General features: G+C 66.3%; 1 protein-coding gene across 1 annotated transcript in view; it reads left to right on the forward strand.

Annotated features, from left to right (window-relative positions):
• The window catches only part of ZFPM1 (zinc finger protein, FOG family member 1), a 64,859-nt gene that overhangs the window by 32,618 nt on the left and 11,143 nt on the right, over nt 1-21,098 (forward strand). Inside the window, exon 4 of the mRNA XM_053906747.1 lies at nt 17,582-17,715. Coding sequence (XP_053762722.1) covers nt 17,582-17,715 — 134 coding nt within the window. The remainder of the gene's footprint in view (nt 1-17,581; nt 17,716-21,098) is intronic.

Here is a 21,098-nt window from a genome sequence, read left to right on the forward strand (position 1 = left end):
GGTCAGGGCACAGACCCCCGAGCGTGCCTGCCCCGGAGGGGCTCCAGCTTTGCCGACCTCTCTGGGCCTCAGTTTCCTCGTCCGTACGATGGGGCTAAGGGGCCTGTGAAGGGGCTACGCCCACAGCACACAGAGAGCTGCAGTGTTGTCTCCCCTCGCCGGCGGCCTGGGCCGGGATGTCATGTGGAGAAGCCACTCGCGGGGCAGAGAGGCACTGCCCGCTTCAGCTGCCAAACAGGGGGCCCGAGGCTGGGAGAGGCCGCCCTCCGCTTCCTGCGTCCCTGCGAGTGGTTTGTGGCCCAGGGTGAGGCCGGCTCCGAGGTGTCCCCGCAGTGAGGTCTCAGGGATAGATGTCCCCTCTCTCCTCTGAGCAGCGGGACCGCAGCTGCCCCCTGGGGCGGATGAGGGCCCGGGCAGAGCCCCCCCTCCCCCCAGAATTAGATGGATCCTCCCTGCATCCCAAGGAGCCGTGTGCTAGGGTGTCCTCCACGCTGGGAGCCCCGACCACACCAGTGAGGGGACTGTGGAAGTCCCCGAGGGGAAGGTGGCTCCCAGATGGGCCCCATAGGGCAGGGAGGTCCTCGGGTCAGAAGTGCAGAGCCCGTGCAAAGGCCCCGGGGGTGAGACCGAGGCCCAGACAGGAGGCCCTGGAGCCTGGTCCCAGGTCTGTAGGGAGGGCGCGTCAGCCCGTGGTCAGGAAATACCCACTGGGGCTCAGGGACGTGGGGATGCTGGGCTGGGGGCTTTGAGGGGAAAGGCGGTGGGTGGCAGGAAGGGGGAAGGCTCAGTATTTTTATCTTTGAAATGACCTTGTTTGCTGGAGGGGCTGGCTGTTTAAAATTCTGATATGCAAATATCTGAGAGCTGTAATCTGTAATCCCCAAAGCATGTCTGGAGGGCAGCTGGCCACGAGCTTTCTGCCTGAAAGGGGTCGGCCCCTCACTCCACGACCCCCAGCCCTCCTGCCATTCATCCGTCCCCTCTCCCTCCTCTCTGTCTCCCCACTAACATCTAAAAGAAACAGGTCAGGCAGGAAGGCCGGCCTCCGTTCGGACTGAGCCTGGAGGGTCCCATCCTGAGTGGGGGTCCTGGGCGCATCACCCACCTTCTGGGCCCCATCTGAGCCCCTGTGCAGTGGCCGTCAGCGTGCCCTCGGCCTGCCTGGCCAGGTCATGAGGAACCAGGGTGAAGGGAACGGCTCTGGGGAGTCCCAGGGCGTCCGGGAGCCTCCTCTGCAGCCAGCCTCATGGTGTGGGACCCCCCCTCCCGCCTGAGCAGCCCCTCTGCCGGGCCGCCTGGGGCTGGGCCGCCTCCTCCGGCCTCCCTTGCTGCCTGGTGAGCCTGGCACAGGGCAGGCAAGGCCCGGGTGCCCCGGATGGGGGCCAGTGTGCAACCGCTGCTGAGTGCAGGTGCCACGCCAGGTGGGGGCCCGCAGGGGGGCATCAAGTAGCCGTGAGGGTGGCCTGGGCTCCGTGGGCCCAGGAAGGGGGGAGGTGGCCAGGGGCACACTTGGTGGTCAGCTTGGCGGGGTGGGGGGGACGGCCTGTGGCCTGGCTTTGTGATCAGGGCCCCAAGAGTGGGGTTCCTTTCACCCATAGGAGCCTCGGAGCCTGGAACTCTTTCCTGGTGACCACCGTTCACAAAAGAAAATCTAATTGGCCAGGCATCCGGTGTTACCGTTTATGTCCCCATCTCGGGCCCTGGAGGCAGAGGTGGGAAGGCTGGCCATGTCCTCACGGCACTGCAGGTCAGCAGAGACATCCCTGAGCTGAGGCCAGAGGACCAGCTGGAGTGGGGTGAGGGTGTCCGGGCAGTGCAAAGGCCCTGAGGTTTGAACAGCGTGGGTGGGTGCGGCTGGAGCACGAGACGGACTGGGCGCAGGTGGGTCAGGGTTGGGGCTCCGTGCTGTGGGGTGTAGGGAGACGCCTCCACGGTCTCGACATAAAAGGAAGGGCTGGGGGATTTCAAGCGAGGTGTCTGGTCAGCTGCCACGCAGCAGCTGGGTTGAAGGAGCACCCGCAGGGAGCACGGTGCCGTGAGGGGCCAGAGGCGGAGCTGCCTCCTGCTTGAGCCCTGGAGCCCGATCCCCCCCACCCTGGGGGTCCTGGGGAGCCTGCTGGAATCTTCACCTCTGGAGCGTGAGCAAGGGCGCCGGGCCGGCTATCTGGGCTGTGCTCGGCTGACTAATCTCACTGCCGGAGTTTCTAGGCAAACCTCAAGGTCTGTTATCGGGCGGCGGGCGGTCGGGCTGCCGAGGCAGGACGGCCTGTCCTGATGGACAGCCCGGGAGATGGACCGATACGGCCTGGCCGCACGTCCCCTCCCAGCAGCGCGGCCTGCGTGGGTGGGAAAAAAATCATTTCGGCTATTTTGCGTTATCGTGGGGCCCGGCACTGCCACCCGATAGGCCTATTTGTCTTAGATTAACAGATGGGGGAGGGGCGAAGGAGAGGGTGATGGTAGATGGCAAGGGTCAGCCCGGGGTCAGCGCCAGGGGCCAGAGTCGGCCACCTCTTCTGGGTGTCCCAGGGGGACGTGGGCCCCGAGACCCGCCCGCCGGGCCCCGTGCCTGTCCAGACCCCCTTTCCCGGCCGAGCAGACGGAGATTCCAGGAGGTGGCGGAAGGCCCGGGGTGGGCGGGCTGCGTGCCCCCGTGGTCAGCCAGCCCGCCCGCCTTCCCAGCTGTTTACAGACACCTGCAGGGGGCCAGCCGTGCCGCTGCTCCCGGCAACAAGGGGGGGTGGTCCTGCCCTCCTGGAGCTGTGTCGTGGGGGTGACACAGGCCTCCGGGCCAAAACATCCTGGTCTCTGCGGCCCAGGAGCCGGCAGGAGAAGGTCGTTTATTCACTCCACGAACACTTGTATGTCAAACACCTGCTCGGGGCCCGCAGCGTCCAGGTGGCCAGGGCACTGAGGTTCGAGTTAGGGAGACAGAGACAGAATAACCCGGAAGCGACGACGTCACGCGGCCGAGGGGTGAGGCTCTGGAAAAAGAGAGGGAGCGATGCCGAACAGGCCTGGCCGAGCTCACGGGCCAGAAAAGGGGGGGAGCCGCTGGGGACGGTGCACCGGGCACAGGGAAGGCCAGAGGGCGCCCCGCTGGGACTGGGGCGGGCGCAGGGGTGAGGAGGGAGGAGGCAAGCTCAGATCAAGGGGGCGGCATCCCATAGGAAATGGGGTTCAGCTGTCACAGGCTGAGGGTCGCCCGTGGGCTCTTGCCAGGACACGCTCCCCAGACCGCTGGTCCCTGGGCCAGAGAAGGGGCCTGAACCCCTGGCTGGCATCCACCGCCACAGCTCAGGCCCGCCCACCCCTCTGAGCGAGGCCCTGTAGACAGGACCCCCAGGACACGGCTGAGGTAGGGGCCGTGGCCTCCGTGGCCGCCTGTCCCGCACGGATGCCACCTCTTGCGCTTCCCCGGGGGGCACCAGGCCACACCCGGCACCCCCGAAAGGCCGTGCGCAGAGAGGGGGCATCCGCAGCCAGAGCTCACTGCCCTTCTCTGTGGGGAAACTGAGGCACGGAGCTGGCAGCGTGGCGTCCCCCACGGCTGGGCTGCTGACCCCTCGCCCCCGGGGCAGCCCCTCCCCGCGGTTAGTGGCTCCCCACCCGGCACCCAGACGGGCCCTGGCCGGATGGCTCGCTGCCGCGGCTGGCTCCGTCGTCCGCCTCACCCCACCCGGGGGCCGGGGCCTGTGACAGCACCGTGAGGGGCTCGGACACTAACCGAGAGAAACGCAGGGGAGCGCGTGGCAGCTGGCGCTGGGCGATGAGATGCCCCTGACCCGCGGGGATGTGCACAGACGGCGCCCTGGGCCGGGGAGCAAGCTGCAGACTCCCTGGGTAAGCCGGCCTTTACAGCGCAGCCGAGCAAAGGCCCTGTGGCGGGACCGCAGGGGGTGGACTCGGGAGACAAGCTGACGGAAATTTGGCAGCAGGTGCCGTGCTCCCCGTTTTACAGATGTGGAAACTGAGGCCCAGAGAGGTTCAGTGACCGTTTCTGGCCACCACCACCGGGCACTTGAGTGGACTGAGTTCACGGCCCTGGTTCCCAGGGAAAGGTCCCCTCACCCAGCCCCTCTTGGCCTTGTCACACGTGGTGCCCAGGGGCTTTCCGACGCCTCCCGGGGTGTAGACTGTGCCTGGCGGAGGGCGAGGGGGCGGCACAGCACCCGGCAGGGAGCATGGCCGGGGCCTGAGTCCTCGGCCGTCCCGGCGGCGGGTGGGGGCCCGGGCCTGGCCGCCTGCCCCGTGCCGCCCGCTGACCTCACCGGCCTTCCGGGAGCGGCTATCTGTGGCCAGGGTGGCCTATCTTGGCCGCGGGCGCTAATCGAGCCTGGCTTCCTCCTCCGCCCTCCCACCGGCTTCCTGCCCCGGCCAGACCGCCCCCTGGCCCCAGGCCGTGTCTGAGCGTCCGTCCGCCTTTGCTCTGCCAGCGCCTCCCAAATGTCAGTGGGCTGCAGGTCTGGGTCCGCCTGCCCGCACCTGGGGGGCCCCTTCCAGAAGGTCCCCTCGCTGTCCTCCTCCGGGGCCCAAACCCAGACTCCGCACAGCCTGGCCGCGTGGCCTGGGGCCTCCACGAGGAGGTGGCGGCAGACGCACCTGGGAGACACCCGGGGGCTGACGGGGTTGGCGCGTGACAGCAGGCCGTTCCCGCCAGCAGGGCCCTCTTCCCAGGACCAGCACTGGCACAGCCCCTTGGCCGACAGAGGGACTCCTGCTGTTGCTCACGTTGTCACCGTCGCTGTCACCGACACGGTCACTGTCCCTGACTCCGGTATCGTCAGCCTCGCTGTCCCCGTCCCGTTACCCCGGGCCTGCGGGGCACCGCTCGCACCGGGGCGGACCTGGCCTCCAGCTGGCCCCCTTCTGTGGGCCGGGGCGTCGGGAGACATGACGGGGGCCGGGCAGGGCGCAGCGGTCCCTGGGCACCGTGCGGGTCCTCCCTGTGGCCGTGCGGCCACGGCCGGGGCCTCCCGTCAGGCTGTTCCTTCTCCAGCCGGCTCCCCCGGCCCCACCTGACAGGCAGGGAAACCGAGGCTTGGCGAGGTGCGGCGGCTCTGTCAGACCCCCCCCCGGGATGGGAGCCAGGCCCCCACCTGCAGCACCCCCGCCCGCCCCTGGGGACCCCTCCCCTGCAGCCAGCACTGGCTCTTTATGTTTATTTATTTATTTATTTATTATTCGTCTATCTCTCTGCGTAACTTTTGATTTCCTCACCGTGTTTTTCCATTACGGCGGCCGTGGATGCGGCCGATAAGATCGGTCCCCGGAGATGGGACAAAGGGCCCGCCATTGGTTCGAGGGCTGGTCATATCCTGCCCGAAAGGGCCGAGCTGGGCCTGAAACACGGCGTGATGCTATCGCTGGGGCTTTTGTGTGTCGTCGTCGTCGCGGGGAGGCCCCCTCCCCCGCCCAGGACCGCCTTTGCCCCTCTGCAGCCGCCTCTGGGTCAGCCCTCCCTCGGCCAGGCCCGGCCCCCGAGGGCAAGGCCGCCTCGGGCAGGTGGGCCGGATGTGTGGGCATCCGTCGGGTGTCGTGGCCTCCCTGGGGCCCCGGGCCCGTCCCTGCCCTCCTGGCGAGAGCTCACAGACATCCGGGTGCCCCTGGCCGTGCCGCACGCCACAGCCGCGAGCTCTGGCCCTGACTCCGCAGTCCCCTCCTAGGAATTTATCCCGCACGGTCACCTCCGTGCGGACAGGCATAGGGTGGCGAGGACTGTCGTCGTGGCCCTGCCGACCCGCAAAATCTCTACCGGCAGAGGGAGAAACGATTCTGAAAGCACATTCCCCGAGGATTCCTAACCATTCTGTCGGCACGCGTCTCCCTGCGCACACCGTGGGGCTGAACGGACCCCGAAGGCCGCGGCAGTAACAGCCAATCGGGGGTAACGTCAGGGTGGCCCCACCGCCACCCGTCCCCTTGCCACTGCCTGAGGCGGTTCTGTGGGACTTGCCCTGCCCCGCCCCAGGGCCCAGGGGCCTTGCTGGGTCTTGGAGGGCGGGCACATGCCACCCCTATGCCAGGTGTGGAGCTGGGCACGAGCACCCCCACGGAGCCCAGCTGCGGGCACGGGCCCCCATCTGGGGCCCGGTCGGCCGCCCCGAGGGCTCCGGGGCAGAGGCGAGGTAGGAAGGAGCTGCCCCTGCTGCGTGCGGGGGGCAGTGCCCTCTGTACTCGGAGCCTCCCGCCCCGCTTCCTGGACCCCTGCCCCAGCCCAGCCCCCTTCTTCCCTGCCTCCCCTTCAAGGGGCCTGAAGGACGGAGGCCTGGATGGGGTCAGACCTCTGGGTTTGAACTCCGTCACCCGCCTCGCTGTGTGGCCGGGTCCGCTCTGACCCTTGGTCTCGTCTGTGAGGAGGAGAATAACCACGCCTGTGCTGCAGGGGGGCGGGGTTGAGGGCGAGCCGATCAGTGCTGTGAAGGCAGGTGTCAGGGGTTCCACGCAGGGCAGGCCCAGGCCCTCCTCTTGCGAGTGCCTCCTTTGTGGGCGGGGCGGACAGGAGGCTGCCTTTTCTGGAAGGATCTCTGTAACCCCTGAGGGCTCTCCGGGCCACGGGTGGTGGCAGCGTCTTATTCTCCATGGTGCCGGCTGACCTCTGACCTCCATGCCTGCTGCTGCCACGCCCCCGGGGTGGAGGTAGGCACCTGCCAGGCTGGGGGCAGCACCCAGGCCGCCAGCAGTGGCAGCGGTAGGAGGGCCGTCCCGTCGGCCTTCACCCCTGCGACCACCCAGGCTCTGCCCAGACCCTCACTTGCCCACCCGCCTACCCTTCAGTTCACAGAGCAGAGGCCGGGCCCGGACCCCTGGCCGCTCCCCAGCCTAGGCAGGGAACGGGGTGCGTGGCCAGGCCAGAGGCCAGGAGGTGGTGAGCTGGAGGCTGGACGGGAAGGAAGGGCCCCCGGTGGCGTCGGCCCCTGGAAAAACAGGGGGCAGGGGCCAGGACACCGATAGGAGCCAGATAAGCTGTTTGCACAGGAGGTATTTTCTTTACCTTATCACACATCCTGCTTCCAGCCCGCTGCCAGGATGAGGCGGGGCAGGGGAGAGCCAGGGACCCCCACCCCAGCGCTCAGGCCTCAGGGTCTCCCAAGGCCAGAGTACCCGGGTCCGGGAGCTGGTGGGACTGCCTCTCCCCACTCCATAACCGGGAAGACTGAGGCCCAGAGACCCAGGCCAGTTGGCTTTTCAAGAAGGCTGGAGGCACCACGAGTTCTCCCACTTCGAGGCTCCTGGAAACCCCCTCGAGATCCCACGGGGCTGAGGGGAGACCTCGTCCATCGGAGGTCGTCTTGGCGGGGTGCGTCGGGCCCAGTGCGCACACTGCTAAGGGGTCTCAGGCCCCACCACCCGCCCTGTCTCCTGCCAGACGAGCTGCTCTTGGCCGTGCCCGAGGGGGAAGTGTCTGACGGCACAACCAGGTCCCCAAGAAGCCCCGGGTTGGGGGTTCAGGTGGGGTGATCAGAGCTCAGGGCAGCCCCCACTGTGACCGCCCCCCCGGACCTGGCTCTGAGCTGCCCGCGGGGCCCCTACCACCCACGCGGGGACTGGTCTGGATGGCCGCGGACGCTCTGCCCCTCCCAGCCCCCCGGACCCCTCTCCCTGAGCCTGCTGCCCGCCCCCCCCAGTGGTGAAGGGCCCCTGGAGGCCCCACCCTGGGCTGCTGGCCTTCCCAGGAGGCCCCAGCTCCACCATTAGCTGGGGCCAGGGTTCAGCCCGATAAAGATGGGCTGTTGTTCTGTGTCAAAAAATCAATAATTTCCAGCGATGTTTCGGCGATAGGGAGGGAGGTTCACAGGCACCAGCTGGTGGGTGGGGCGGGGGCAGAGCGGGGCTCCAGCATCTGAGGGCTGCCGTCCGTGCCACTGCCCCCCTGCTGGCTGGTGGTGCAGACCCACGGTGGTCCCTGCTTCCAGCCACCGTCTTCCAGACACGGGTGTCCACTGGGTCGCAGGCACTCTCAGGGCCTCCAGGACACAACCGTCAGCACCCCTAGCACTAGGGGTGACGGGAGCCCAGGGTGTGACAAGGCCAAGAGGCAGGGAGGGGCCGGTAGCCGATGGCATCGCCCCCACTGCCTGCATGGGGGACAGGCACACGGAGGTCCCCGGCCAGGCGTCCGGGGTCATGCCCCGTGGTGGGTGCCGGCCACGGTGCCGCGGCAGAGCTGGCTGTGGTGTGGGCCCGCCAGCCCCCTCTGTGTGGCTCCCAGGGACGCCGCCTGCCCGCCAGCTCCCCCAGGGCTCGGGCCAGCCCCACGTGACCCAGCCGCTGAGCAGTGCTTGGCGGCAGGAGGAGGGTTGGGACAAATGGCACCACGCCCAGTGGCATAGGCCCACGTCCAGTGGCAAACGCACCTCGGGCAGGTGTGGGCTGGGCAGGCCGCCGTCGCCTCCTGGCAGGTAGGCCCCGTGCCAAGGGGAGAGAGAGGCCTCAGGGTCCGAGCTCCGGAACCCACCCCCTCCAGCCTGGCCCCCTGTGACCACCTTAGGAAGGGAGGTTCTGGGCTTGAGACCCTTTGAAAACCTCGGGCTGGGGAGAGAAGGAAGGGCCTCTGCAGGCTGGACACCTGCATCCAGGCCCAGAAGCCGGTGGGGCCACCGTGGGCAGAGAAGCTGGAGACCCTCTTGAGCGGTGGTGGGTCTGGGGTGGGGGCAGCCGGGAGTGGCCCCCGTGTGCAGTGGGTCAGGGAGGTCCCTGGGAACGGGTGCAGGGGTGGGACGTCGTCCTGAGGAGAGGCGGTCACCCTCTCAGGGGTCATAGCCCTGCGGGAGCCAGAGCCCAGCTGTCCGGCTGTGCCATGGTGCCCCCGTGAGGCCAGAAATCCCAGCTCGTAGATGAAATCTGAAGGATGACAGCTGTTGGTCCCCGTTTTTATACACGTCCTCAGTTCACAGGCCCTGGGCCTCCTGGCTGCCTCTCCCCAGACCCTGGCCCTCCCACAGCGGTCTGCACCTTCCGGGGACGCTCTGTGGGGTCGCCGGGGCCGGAGGCAGGGTGGAAACCCTCACCCGGGATCCCCAGGAGCCGCTAATCCGTCGAGGCCTCAAGTGATCGCGTGTGTGTCTGTGGCCCCCTCGCCCTGTCGTGCCTGGCAGACAGCAGCACACGTCAGATGATTCCTTCCACCGTGGCCGTACTAAATGCCGTGGGGCCGCTGCCTGGACACAGGGATCGTCTTCTGCCCCGCTCAGCCTCGCTGCTCCCACCTGTGAAATGGGGCCACGGCCGTGCTTCCAGATCTGCCGGGGCATCCCAGCATCCCGCGTCAGGGGTGTCCCGGCCACCTGACGTTCCAGATCCACTGTGAGTGAGGACACGCGGCCTAGGTTGAGGTCCGAGGGACCTGGGCTCTGTGACCTCGGACAGTCCCTCAGCTTTTCCAAGTCTTGCTTTTGTCAACTGGCAAGGGGAGACGGACCCCGCCGTTGTTCCCCAACACCGTGTCCCCATAATTCACAGATGGGATCCTGGGGCCTCAGATGGGGTGGGGTCTGGCCAAAGGTGCCATGGCCACTGGTGACGGGGAGGGCTGGAATCAGGCTCTCCCCTTTTTTCCCCGACGTGGCATTCAGGTATGGCTTGGTCCAGGGCACATGCTGGCTGGCTGGCCCCACGGCTCTGGGTCTCCTGGCCCTGGGGCCCCAGTCTCTGTGGGCGTGCGTACGCTTCCCGGGGCCTGCGGGGTGGTATGGTGTGAAGGACAGCAGCCTGGGGGGCGTCTTAGCACTGTCCCAGGGGACAGTGGGCACCTCCGGCTGGTGTCCGGGTTTGGGGAGAGGCAGCATCGGGACAGGCCTCCCGTGGAGCCCCTGGCCGCCCACCGTGTACTTTGACCTCGCCGACCCGCTGGAACACAGCCCCGTGCCTTCCTCGCCTCCAGCTCAGCCTGTCCCGAGTCCCCCTCCTCTGGCCTTGTGGCCCCATGTGTACACAGGAAGCAAAAACGGGCCGACAGGGTGGGCCCCAGCAGGTACAGATGTTCCCAGAAGCCGATGGGGACCTGGTCTCCTCCAGCCGGAGCACAGGAGGATTGCACATGAGCAGGGCCGTCCAGGAGGGGGCCCTCCACGCGGCCCCTGCTTGGTGTTCCCGGGTCACCAGGCTCTGCCCTCCCAACAGGCAGGTACAGGCCCCAGATCTCCCAACGCGCCGGGGGCCGAGGGTGTCCCGGCGAGCCACTGGCGGTGGCTGCCGCTGGGTCCCACTGTCCCACGCGGGCTCGGAGGCAGGGACTGGGGGCCCTGTGGTGCTGCTGGAGGTTCTGTCACCGCTGAGAGCGGGTGCTGGTAGCATGTGTCTTAGGAGTGGCGACCCCCGGAGGGGCAGAGCCCGGCCGGCGTCATGTGGGACTCTGGCGGCCTGGCTGGATGCACCTCGCCTTGTGCTGACCTGTGAGGCGGGGACTCTTCCCCCCACCCCCATTTCGCGTAAGGAATAGCTGAGGGCTGAGAGGGAAGTGACCCGTCCAGCTGGGAGGGGGCCGTGGTGGGATACAAACCAGGCTCTCAAGCCCCCGGGGCTCAGCCGGGTTAATAGGGGTCAGTCTCCTGCCCCCCCCCCCCAAGGCAGCTCTGTTCCAGAAGGGCAGGTCCATGGTCAGCTGCTAAAGCTGCAGAGGGGACAGAGCCTGGAGGGCGGTGGCCGTGTGGGGACAGAGCCTGGACGGTGGCAGTGGCCACGTGGGGACAGAGCCTGGATGGCGGTGGCCACGTGGGGCAGAGCCTGGAAGGCGGTGGTGGCCGTGTGGGGACAGGGCCTGGAGGGCGGTGGCCGCATGGGGACAGAGCCTGGACGGCAGTAGCCACGTGGGGACAGCCTGGATGGCAGTGGCCATGTTGGGACAGAGCCTTGATGGTGGTGGCCATGTGGGGACAGGGCCTGGAGGGCGGTGGTGGCCGTGTGGGGACAGCCTGGATGGCGGCGGTGGCCGTGTGGGGACAGTCTGGATGGTGGCCGCGTGGGGCAGAGCCTGGAAGGCGGTGGTGGCCGTGTGGGGACAGGGCCTGGAAGGCGGTGGTGGCCGTGTGGGGACAGGGCCTGGAAGGCGGTGGTGGCCGTGTGGGGACAGGGCCTGGACAGCAGTAGCCACATGGGGACAGCCTGGATGGCAGTGGCCATGTTGGGACAGAGCCTGGATGGTGGTGGCCGTGTGGGGACAGCCTGGACGGTGGCGGTAGCCGTGTGGGGACAGTCTGGATGATGGTGGCCGCGTGGGGCAGAGCCTGGAGGGCGGTGGTGGCCGTGTGGGGACAGAGCCTGGAGGGCAGTGGCCGCGTGGGGACAGTCTGGATGGTGGTGGCCGCGTGGGGCAGAGCCTGGAAGGCGGTGGTGGCCACGTGGGGACAGAGCCTGGAGGGCGGTGGTAGCCGTGTGGGGACAGAGCCTGGAGGGTGACAGTGGCCGCGTGGGGACAGCCTAGACGGCGGTGGCCCCGTGAGGCAGGAGGGGGAGCCACCCGACCTCTCTGTCTTTCTAGCACCTCACCAGCCTCTGAGCTCAGGGCCTTCCCAGTCAGGAGGGTTCAGTTGAGGGCAGAGAAGGGACTGGCCTTCACAGCCAGTGACCTTGGCCCAGGCCGCTAGCCCGATGCTCCAGGCCCTGGGCGTCCAGGGAGCACGTCTGTGCGAGTGTGCGAGCAGGAGGCCTGCCTGGCTCCTCGCTGGGGGACAGCCCGTGCCAGCCAGGCCCAGGCCCGGGGGGACAGAGGCCGGCTCGCCTCACCCCGCACCGCCCCACTCGCCCCCGTCGGCCCCGGCCTGCCGTGTGACCTTGAGAGAGTCCCTCGCCCTCTCTGGGCCTGGTTTCCATGTCTGTATGGGACGTGTTGGAAGTACACACGGCCTCCCAGCCTGCCCCGCTCTGGGCCCACGCCCGTGGAGACTTCTAGAACCCCACAGGGTGGGGCCAGCCGGCCCCTGGAGCTTTCTTCCGCTCCCTCTCCCTCTTTTTCTCTCCCTTTTTTTTGACTTTTATCAAAGGCAAACAGCGCGATCCCTGAGATAGGGCCGCTCCCGATGAAGCTGGGGCCAGCTGGCCCGTGGGAGCCACAGGGCGGGGCCCGGCGACGGGCGGGTTAGATCGGTGAGCGCTGGCGGTGACCCCGGGCCCTCGTGCGGCCCCAGAGCCCACCGTGCAGGGCGGGGCCCGCGGGGCCGCTGGACTTTGCGCTCTGGAAGCCACCAGCCGGCAGCACGAGCACAGTTTGGCTCCTGGAAGGAACAGCCAGCCGGTGGGGTGCAGGGGCAGCCCCCAAGCTCGGATACTCCCACGAACCGCAGGGCTGCCCCTAGTCAGAGCCACGAGCCAGCCTCTGGGGTGGGGGCGGGGGGACGGGGGGCAGAGACCTGTAGGCCCTGAAGCCGCACGGTCTGGGCGGGAGCCCTGGCTCTCCCATCGGAAAGGACGTCGGGTCCAGGCAGGGTGGCTGTGCCCCCGTGGGACCCCGCGCCCTCTGGGCTGCTTCCGCAGGACGGAGAGACCGGGGCCTCCTCGTGCACCGTGCACGCTGTTGAGGCTGACCGCGAGGGCTCTGGGGCGTGAGGCAGGGCTGGGCCCCAGACCTCAGTTCTGTCACCCGGCCACCCCCTCCGCCAGGCCCCCAGAAGCGGATCCCGAGCCGGCCTCCTTGGTCCCCTGGGGATGCCGTCAGAGGGCTTTGAGACCTAAGCAGACACTTAAATTATATAAGTATGCAGAGGCTGAATCCTCTCCTCTGGTTCCTCACAGACGCTTGGGGGGCGAAATTGAATCCCCGTGCGGCGTGTTTGTTCTGGAAATAACGTGTGTGGGTTGTTTGCCAGGATGAATTAGTCTTTGTCCTGATGCTGTGTCTGTAGTGACAGCCTGACCCCCACGGGGGGAGACCGTTACAGAAGGGGAAACTGAGGACACAGCGGGAAGAGTCGACCACAGGACAGGACAGGACAGGGAGGGGCTGGCCCGCCACGAGCTCCCGCCGTCTGCATCCCGCCAGAGCAGGGTGTCAAGGCCCTGGCCGTGAGCACGGCCGGGGCTCCGGGTTACATCTCCCCTCCCTGTCCCGTGCCTTGAGCCAGTAGCTTAACCCCTCTGAGCCTCGATTACCCCTCTGTACACGGGGGGAGGAACTCCAGTGTGGCGGAAAGGACTGCCTGCCAACTGTCCCAAGCCCTTGGCTAAGGCCCGCCGAGCGGGGGCCGGGAACCGTGTTGGGATCACCCTCGTCTCTAGCCGAGGGGATGGAAGCCAAGGCACAGAGAGCCGGAAGGTCATGGCCAGGACCTAGCTGGAGCTCGTGTCTCTGTCCCGCTCAGCCCCGCTGCTCCGGAGCCCGGGAGAAACAGGGATCACAGGAGGCTGCCGGGAAGGAGGACACCTCCACCTGGAAGCCCGCTCCAGCTGGCCCACCCTCACGGCTGTCACCGCTCGCGTCTCCCGAGAGACCCAGAGGGCAGAGGCTGTGCCTGCTCCGGGCGTGACTGAGCGCTGAGCCAGGATTCCAGAGACCAGGGTTCTGTGCCCCCTGCAGCCAGAGCCTGCGGTGCGGCTTGGGTGCTCATGGCCCCAGGTCCCTGTGGGTGTGGTTGGGAGCCGCCTCCGTGGCTGCCACGGGTCCTCCGGCTGTCGTAGAGGCTGTTTAAAAATAACCGTGTTTTCCTGCCTGTCCATCTTCCTGCCAGCTCCTCCCCCCACCCCACCCCACCCCCGCCCCCGGCTCAGTGCCTCCCACCCCTGAGGCCCCTTGCCCTCACTCATTTATACTTTTATTCACTCTGGGCCAGGAATAGGTACCCCTCCCCCCGTTTTTTTTTTTTTTTTAATTTTTTTAAACGTTTTTTTTTTTTTTAATTTTTTTAACGTTTATTTATTTTTGAGACAGAGAGGGACAGAGCATGAATGGGGGAGGGTCAGAGAGAGGGAGACGCAGAATCTGAAACAGGCTCCAGGCTCTGAGCTGTCAGCACAGAGCCCGACGCAGGGCTCGAACTCACAGACTGCGAGATCATGACCCGAGCCGAAGTCGGCCACACAACCGACTGAGCCACCCAGGCGCCCCTCCCCCCGATGTTTTCTGATGCAGGTTTACTTCTGCTCAGAGAGGGTCTCTGGCAGATGCTAACTGGGCTCTGATACCGCTTGGCCCTCTGTCAGCTACGCAAGGGGTTGGACAGGAACCGTTTGCTGGAAATAAGTTATCTGAGCACATGGATGTTGAACGTCACCAGGGCCACCGTGTACAGTTGCACAGGTTGTGCACTTCCTCATCACCCTGCAAATGCTCAGCCCCTCAGAACCAGCCTCCCCGAACCAGGGAGGTGGGTTTTTATGGTGACCGTTGCCCTATCCCCAGCCCAGGTTTCCCCATTCCCTGGCCGCCTCACCTCTCCCAGGCCTTGACCAGCCCCCAGCAAGCCCTGAGTGGTGGGTTCTGCCCTCAGGCATGCAGAATGGCACCCTTTATCGGGAGCCAGCCCACCCTCTGGCGGTGCATGATACCCAAAGATGGACTGGCTGCCGTGGGAAACGCCAGCCACGCTGTTATCTGGGAGGCTCGGCCTGCCGGCCCTGAGGCTCTGATTAGGGAGCATGGCTGTTGGCCTGTGGGTGCCCGGTGGGCGGGGTGCGGAGGCACCCTGGCTCTGCTCCTTTCCTCCATCGCCGCCAGGGCTCGGGGCCCCGAGGGAGAAACCTCGGGACTGTGCAGGTGTGCCCAGCCAGGGACAGCCCGGGAAGCCAGGTCGCCCCCACGCTTCCTCTGCCCTCGGGGACCCCCAGGCCGGCCACCCACGTGCTGGTTCCCGAGTTCTTCCTCCCACGGGAAGGGGGACCGTCAGCCTCGGGTGGAAGGCGTCGTCGGGGGGAGGGGGGAGCTCGGTGCCCCACAAGGCCAGGATGTTTCAGATGTTCTAGACACTGACAGGGGCATCCCTGTCTTGTCTGTGGTCCCGGCAGAAGGGAGGTCCAGAGAGGCATGGAGGTTCAGAGCCCACGCGCAGGCCGACCAGCGGTTTCTGGCCGTCTGGATACGGGCAGGCCGCGTCGGGATTCTGGACGATTCCCCCTTGACCCGCTGCCACGAGTAGGGGAGCAGGGGTGCGGGGCACAGGCTCATGCCTCGTGGGCTCTGACCCATCGGACGGCTTGACGGAATAGTGGATGGAAAAGTGAGTGCCCGGCGAGCTCACCTTTAGGTGGCCTTGTGCTCCCCATCCCTCCCTCACACATGCCGTCCCCTGAGGGCTGGCCAGCAGGGGGGACCGGAGATCCAGTATGCCCAGGATACAGGGGCATCCTCCTGCCAGCCATGTGGCCGTTTGGGGCCCCAGCATCCTTGTCCGTGTGGGGGATGTTAGGAGACAACCGACTTCGTAGGAGCGTTTGAGCAGGGGTGGGTGACTTTGTGCTGGCCAGACACACCCCTGCCCCTGAGGACGGGCCCCGCGGGGCCAGGGAGGGGGTGGGCTGTGGGCAGAGCCCTGGGCTGGGACCCAGGTGTCCTGGGCGGGTCTGCAAGGGACACGGCCCCTCATGGGCGAGCTGCAAAGTGACAGTGCCAGCCTCTGCCCCCCTCTCTGGGGGGCTGGTAAAGGGGTGCCGGCCTCCTCGGCCTCATCCTGGTCCCCTGCCATGTTATCTGCCCCGGGGAAGACAAGAACCCACTTAGAACGTTTTAGCCGGGCCTCCTGGCGTATTTACACGTTATCTCTGCCATTAGGCTGGCAGTTATCTGATAATCGGGCCCATTAAGGCCACAGCCTGCCTGATCGGGGCTCCAGGAAGTGGGGCCGCGGCCGCAGCGCTCGCTTGGGGACCAGGCCAGGCCACGTGAAGCCTCTGTGGGCCCAGGCAGCCCGGACGGCATCCGAGGCACAAGGCAGCCCGGCCTTCCCGGGCAGAGTGTGCGGGATCTGGGAAGGGACGGCACTCCGAGGGCACGCCCACCCCCGGCCCCTTGTCCTGGGAGGACACCGAGGCCCTGGGCGGGCAGGTAACGTGCCAGGCGTGGGTCTCCCAGGGCGGCCCTGACAATTGTGTACAACCTTGGGGCCTTAAAACATCAGACATCTGCTCTCTCCCAGCACTGGGGCCAGAAGCCCCCAGCCAAGGTGTGCCTGGGCCACGCTCCCTCCGGAGGCTCCAGGGGAGGGTCCTTCCTGCCCCTCACAGTTCCCGGGGCCCCAGGTGCAGCTTCCTCCCGACCCATCACTCTGGTCCCTGCCTGTCCTCATGGGGCCCTCTTCCCTGTCTCTTGTGTGTCATTTATAAGGACATTTGTCATTGGATTTAGGGTCCCATCAGATAATCCAGGATGGTCTCATCTTGAGCTCCTGACTTGATCACATCTGCACAGACCCTTTTTCCAAATAAGGGCACGTGCACAGGTTCCTGGTGGATGTATCTTCTGGGGGCCGACATTCGGCCCCTACGGAAAGTCATGTGGCCCGTGCAGCGAGGCCGGGCCAAATCGCAGTCCTGCCCGAGTGAGAATGACGGTCTCAGGGGCTCACAACAGAGGCCCATCTGTCTGTATAAATGTAACAGAATCCGGCGGGGGGCCGTGCACCAAGTGCCGCGGGAGCCACCGCCGGGGCCACGGGAGCTGCGGGAGCCCGGAGCGTTTGCACCCCCAGCCCTGTGGCATGGGCGGCATCAGCCCCCGAGCGTCCACACCCTCAGCTCAGGGAGACCATGCAGAGAGGTAGCAAGACTCAGCGCCCAGACCTTTCCAGAAAGCAGGTGGCCCCTTGATGAATGAGTAGAAGTTGGCAGAGGAAGAAACCGGTGTTTGAAGTTGGGGCGCGGGGGCAGCAGCATTTGAGGGTCCCCGCCAGTCCCTGTCCCTGCTGATCTGCCAGGAGTGAGCGGAGCCAACATCAGGGCCACTCAGGTGCAGATTCTGGCTTTGCTGAGCCTTTGGGGGGAGAGCTCGGTGCTTTGACTTGGTTTCCCCGCTGTGGACCCTGTGCTAAGGGTGTCGGTAGACTCACGCGGCCAAGCCTCGTGCAGCCCCAGGAAGAAGGAAGTATTGGGGTCCCCGTCTCAGAGGTGTGGAAATCGAGGCCCCGCATTTCCACAGCTGCCCGCACAGGCTTGCTCTGTGGATCTGGGGGGGCTCAATCCAATGGGGGCGGGGCTGGGAGGACCGTACGGAGGGACGGGGGCAAGCCTCGTGGACGTCACGTCCTCTGCTCTGAACCGTCTCCGGCGGAAGCAGCAGGGATCGCGTCCCCGGCCCGGGAAAGCTGGCCGGCAGTGCCCTGGGCTGCGTGAGACACGTGTCCTAACGGAGCAGCCCTGGTCCCCTGCTCCAGTGCGGCTCAGGAACCCCGTCCTGCCCCTAGCTGTCTCCCAGGCAAGGGCCTGCTGCAGAGGCTGGCCGGCCCCCCGGGGGGCTCAGGCCCCCGGCCCCAGGGCTGCCTCCCTCCTCTGCCCTGCAGCCCCTCCTCCCTCCCCCCCCCCCCACCCACCGCCCCGCCGCCATAGCCGCTCCTCGTGGGGACTGGGGGGCTGCAGAGCGGGACTGCACCTGGCTGGGTGGCGGGGCCGGGTGGTCCCCTCCGCTGGGCCCGCCTCACAGCCCCCGTGTTTCTCCCCACAGACGAGCTGGAGCCGGTGCTACAGGACGGGCAGAGGTGTGTGCGGGCTCGACGCAGCCTGGCCGAGGGGCTGTCCTGGGGCCCCTTCCGCGGGAACATCCAGAGCAGAGCCTCGTCCCCTGGGCAGGTGCAACCGGTAAGGAGCCCCGGCCCCAGCAGCCCAGCCACCAGCTGCAGGGCAGAGTCCGGCCCGGGGCACAGACCCCTTCTGCCCCGGGAGCTGAGTCTAGGCTACGTTCCAGCCCGGAACACCTGCCACTCTGTGTGCGGTGCGTCGGAGATGGGGACCTGAGACACTGGGACCGGGAAGGCGGGAAGGAGCGCAGGGGAGGCTTCCTGGAGGAGGGGTTCTTCGCGTGGGCCCCTGATGGATGAGTAGAGGTTGGCAAAACAGAGGGAGAAGCTGGTGTTTGAACTTGGGGAGGCAACAAGGAACCGAGTGGGGATCCGGGCCTGGCCTTTGTGGGCGGGGCACGTGAGCCGCTTCTGCCGCAGCCGGGGGACCCCTGCGGCAGAGGCCGCGATGCACGTTTTCCCCTGGGTCCTCCCCACGACAGCCGAGGGTGCCTCTGGTGCCCCGGTGTCCTTGCCTCCCTGCGCTTTCTGACCTCCGTCTGTAACCAGGTGGCCCCCCTGGGTCTTGTCGCCTGCGTCTTCCTGCAGGGACACACAGGCTCCCTTTAAATACATTTCAGGGGCGCTGGGTGGCATGGTCAGTTAAGCGTCCATCCGACTCTTGATCTCAGCTCAGGTCTATTTTTTTTTTTTTCAAGTGTATTTATTTATTTTGGGAGACAGAGAGAGTGAGCAGGGGAGGGGCAGAGAGGGGGAGAGAGAAAGAATCCCAAGCAGGCCCCACGCCGACAGCGCAGAGCCCGACGCGGGGCTCGAACTCACAAACCGTGATATGGTGCTCTGAGCCACAATCGAGAGCCAGATGCTTAACAGACTGAACCACCCAGGCGCCCCGTTCTCAGCTCAGGTCTTAATCTCAGGGTCGTGAGTCCGGGCCTGAATTGGGCGTGGAGCCTACTTAAAAAATATATATATATACGTTTTGGTTAGGAAAGGGCACGGATGTGCGGGCCGATTAAGTACGTTGGGGGCAGCAGAATGGGCAGCATGGGTGTGACGGGAACCAGGAGGGGCCCGGCCGTGCCACTGCTCAAGAAACACCTCCGAGCCCTATTGCCACTCGTCTAAAAGGCCTGGAGGCGCCCTGGGTCGGTCCCCTCAAGCCCAGGCTCAAGGAACCCAACGTGCGGCCATTGCCCTTTCTGGTTCCCGAAGCCGCATTCGGGTGTGATCTGATCCAGGCACACCCTGGCTGCCAGGTGCCCCGCGGTGCTGGGCCTCCTGGTCCCCAGGCCCCGAGTGTGGGCCTCTGGCTGGCCTCCGTGTTGTCCGCAGGCAGCAGCACGGCTGGGAGGGGACCCCCATACCGCGAGGTCAAGCGCCGCCCTGACTACCCTGTCCGGCTCCAGCCTGGGAGTCAGAGCCCCTGTTTCTCAGCCACAGAAACCCGGGCCCCGGGAACTCGGCCTGCAGCGTGTCCGCCAGGCAGGCGGGGGGCCGCAGGCAGAGCTTCCAGCTGCAGACCCTCAGACCACCGTCCACGGCCCCCACCCCACCCCCGAGCCAGGCTCTTGAGCTGGGGCCTGGCCTCAGGAGGTTGGAGCAGCTCCCCCAAGCTGAGGCCCCCTGGGCCACCCACACCGCCCGGCACAGCCCAGCGGCCGTGCTCAGAGAAACGGATGCTGGCCCAGGACCAAGGGCTCCCGGCTGCGTGGCCAGACCATCCCCGTGGCGTAGGGTCCACATCCCAAGGTCTCCTTCCTCATAGCTATTTCGCTCCCGGGCAGGCTCCTGTCCTCTTTGAGCTTCTGTTTCCTCAGCCTTTGGGACCTCGGTGGGGACACAGGGAGGCCCTGAAGGGTCCTGGAGGCCTGAGCCTGCAGACCCTCCGACCCCCCGCAGAGGAGAGGGCGGGCGGGCGGGCAGAGCCGCGGCTTGTCCGTGAAGCTCCCGGGGCAGCCGTGCAGATTCCACGAGACGATGTGCACGTGGCGCCCAGCACAGGGCATGGCTTGCTCGGCGGGCAGTATGGCCAGCCGCCCCGCGGGACGGATGACCCTCTTGTCCCAGGGCTCAAGCAGGGAGAATGCAGCGGAAGCTCCGAGGTCGATGTTGGCTCCGTAAAAGGCGCCTGGCTGGGGTTCCACTAAGTGGACAGAAGCTACGGTGTTCAGAGCAGTCTCTTGAGGCAGTGAGCTCCCGATCACTGGAGGCATACAAGCAGAAGTTGACTTTTCAGAGCACAGGCTACGGAGGAGCAGTTAGGTTGGAAGGAGGAGTAGGTGGGCTGGGAGCCCCCCCATCCTGGGCTCTGAGTTCTCATAAGCTATGACAAGATAAAGGGGTGTGGCTGAGTGTGGCCTGCTCCTCTGTCCTCTGGTCCCTCCTCTGGGGACAGTCAGTCCCTTCCAGGATGGACGTGTATGCTCCAGACCCCCCCCCCCCCACACACACACACACATTGAGGTGTGCCCATCCTCACGCACAGACCCTGGTCTTCCTCCTCTACAGCATACGAGGCAGCTCCCCATTTTACAGATGAGGAAACTGAGGCTCCGATAGGTTGAATGACGCTAAAATGACCGGGATCCGATAGCAGAGGGAGCACTGCACCCCACGTCCGCCCAACCCCAGACCCCTGCAGGCTCCGTAGGGACAGGTCCCAGCCACGTCCCCGCCTGGCCCTCCCCTCCCTCCCGCAGCCTCCTCCTCTCGGAGGGTTTTGTCCTCCTTGGGCCCAGGGCGCAGGTCGGCCTGGGGAGACTTGGCACGAGGCTGGAGACTCTCTCCAGGCGGAGAGATAATGTCCGAGGGGAGCGAGGGACCAACGCCAGGGAAGCCAGTGGCCTTTGAGGCTCTTGCTGAGGAGCTGCGGGAGGAAGGAGCCTCGTCTGCTTTTCGCTGGGGCTTTATCTCCTGCAGAATTAAATCCTTGATTAACCCTTATCTCCCCAGCAAGCGCTATCTGCGCCTTGGCGCCGAGTGTCCAGACACACCGTCCGTGATGATTGATTTCTTAAAGATACGCGCGCCTTTCCGATACTCCAGTTATTGTCTAAATATTTTTGCTAACATTTCAGCGGGCCCCTTATCGAGCTCAGCTGATGGGCCCCAGTTCTCTCCCCCACGCACCTCCCGCCCCATATCGTCCTATCAGCCGCCAGGCCGTTTGTCTCCGCTGTTTGGAGAGGAAGGAGGGAGAGGGGCACCGGTGGGGTGCGACGACCCTTCCCGGCTGGTTTTCTTAGGCCCAGGGCTACTGGCAGGTGGGAGGGGGGACCAGGGTGGCTCCCCTGGCAGTTTCCACACTCACAAGACTTTGGGGATGGGACCCCAGGAAGTGCACAGAGCTCGGCAGGAGGCGGGTCAAGAGTGGTTCCTGCACTAGTTTGCCGTGTGATCTTGGGCAGGTCCCTCCCTGATCCAGCTGTGGCTGCCACATCC

Source organism: Panthera pardus, unplaced genomic scaffold (genome assembly GCF_024362965.1).
Source record: "Panthera pardus isolate Hobbes unplaced genomic scaffold, ASM2436296v1 HiC_scaffold_19, whole genome shotgun sequence".
Taxonomy (NCBI): Eukaryota; Metazoa; Chordata; class Mammalia; order Carnivora; family Felidae; genus Panthera; species Panthera pardus.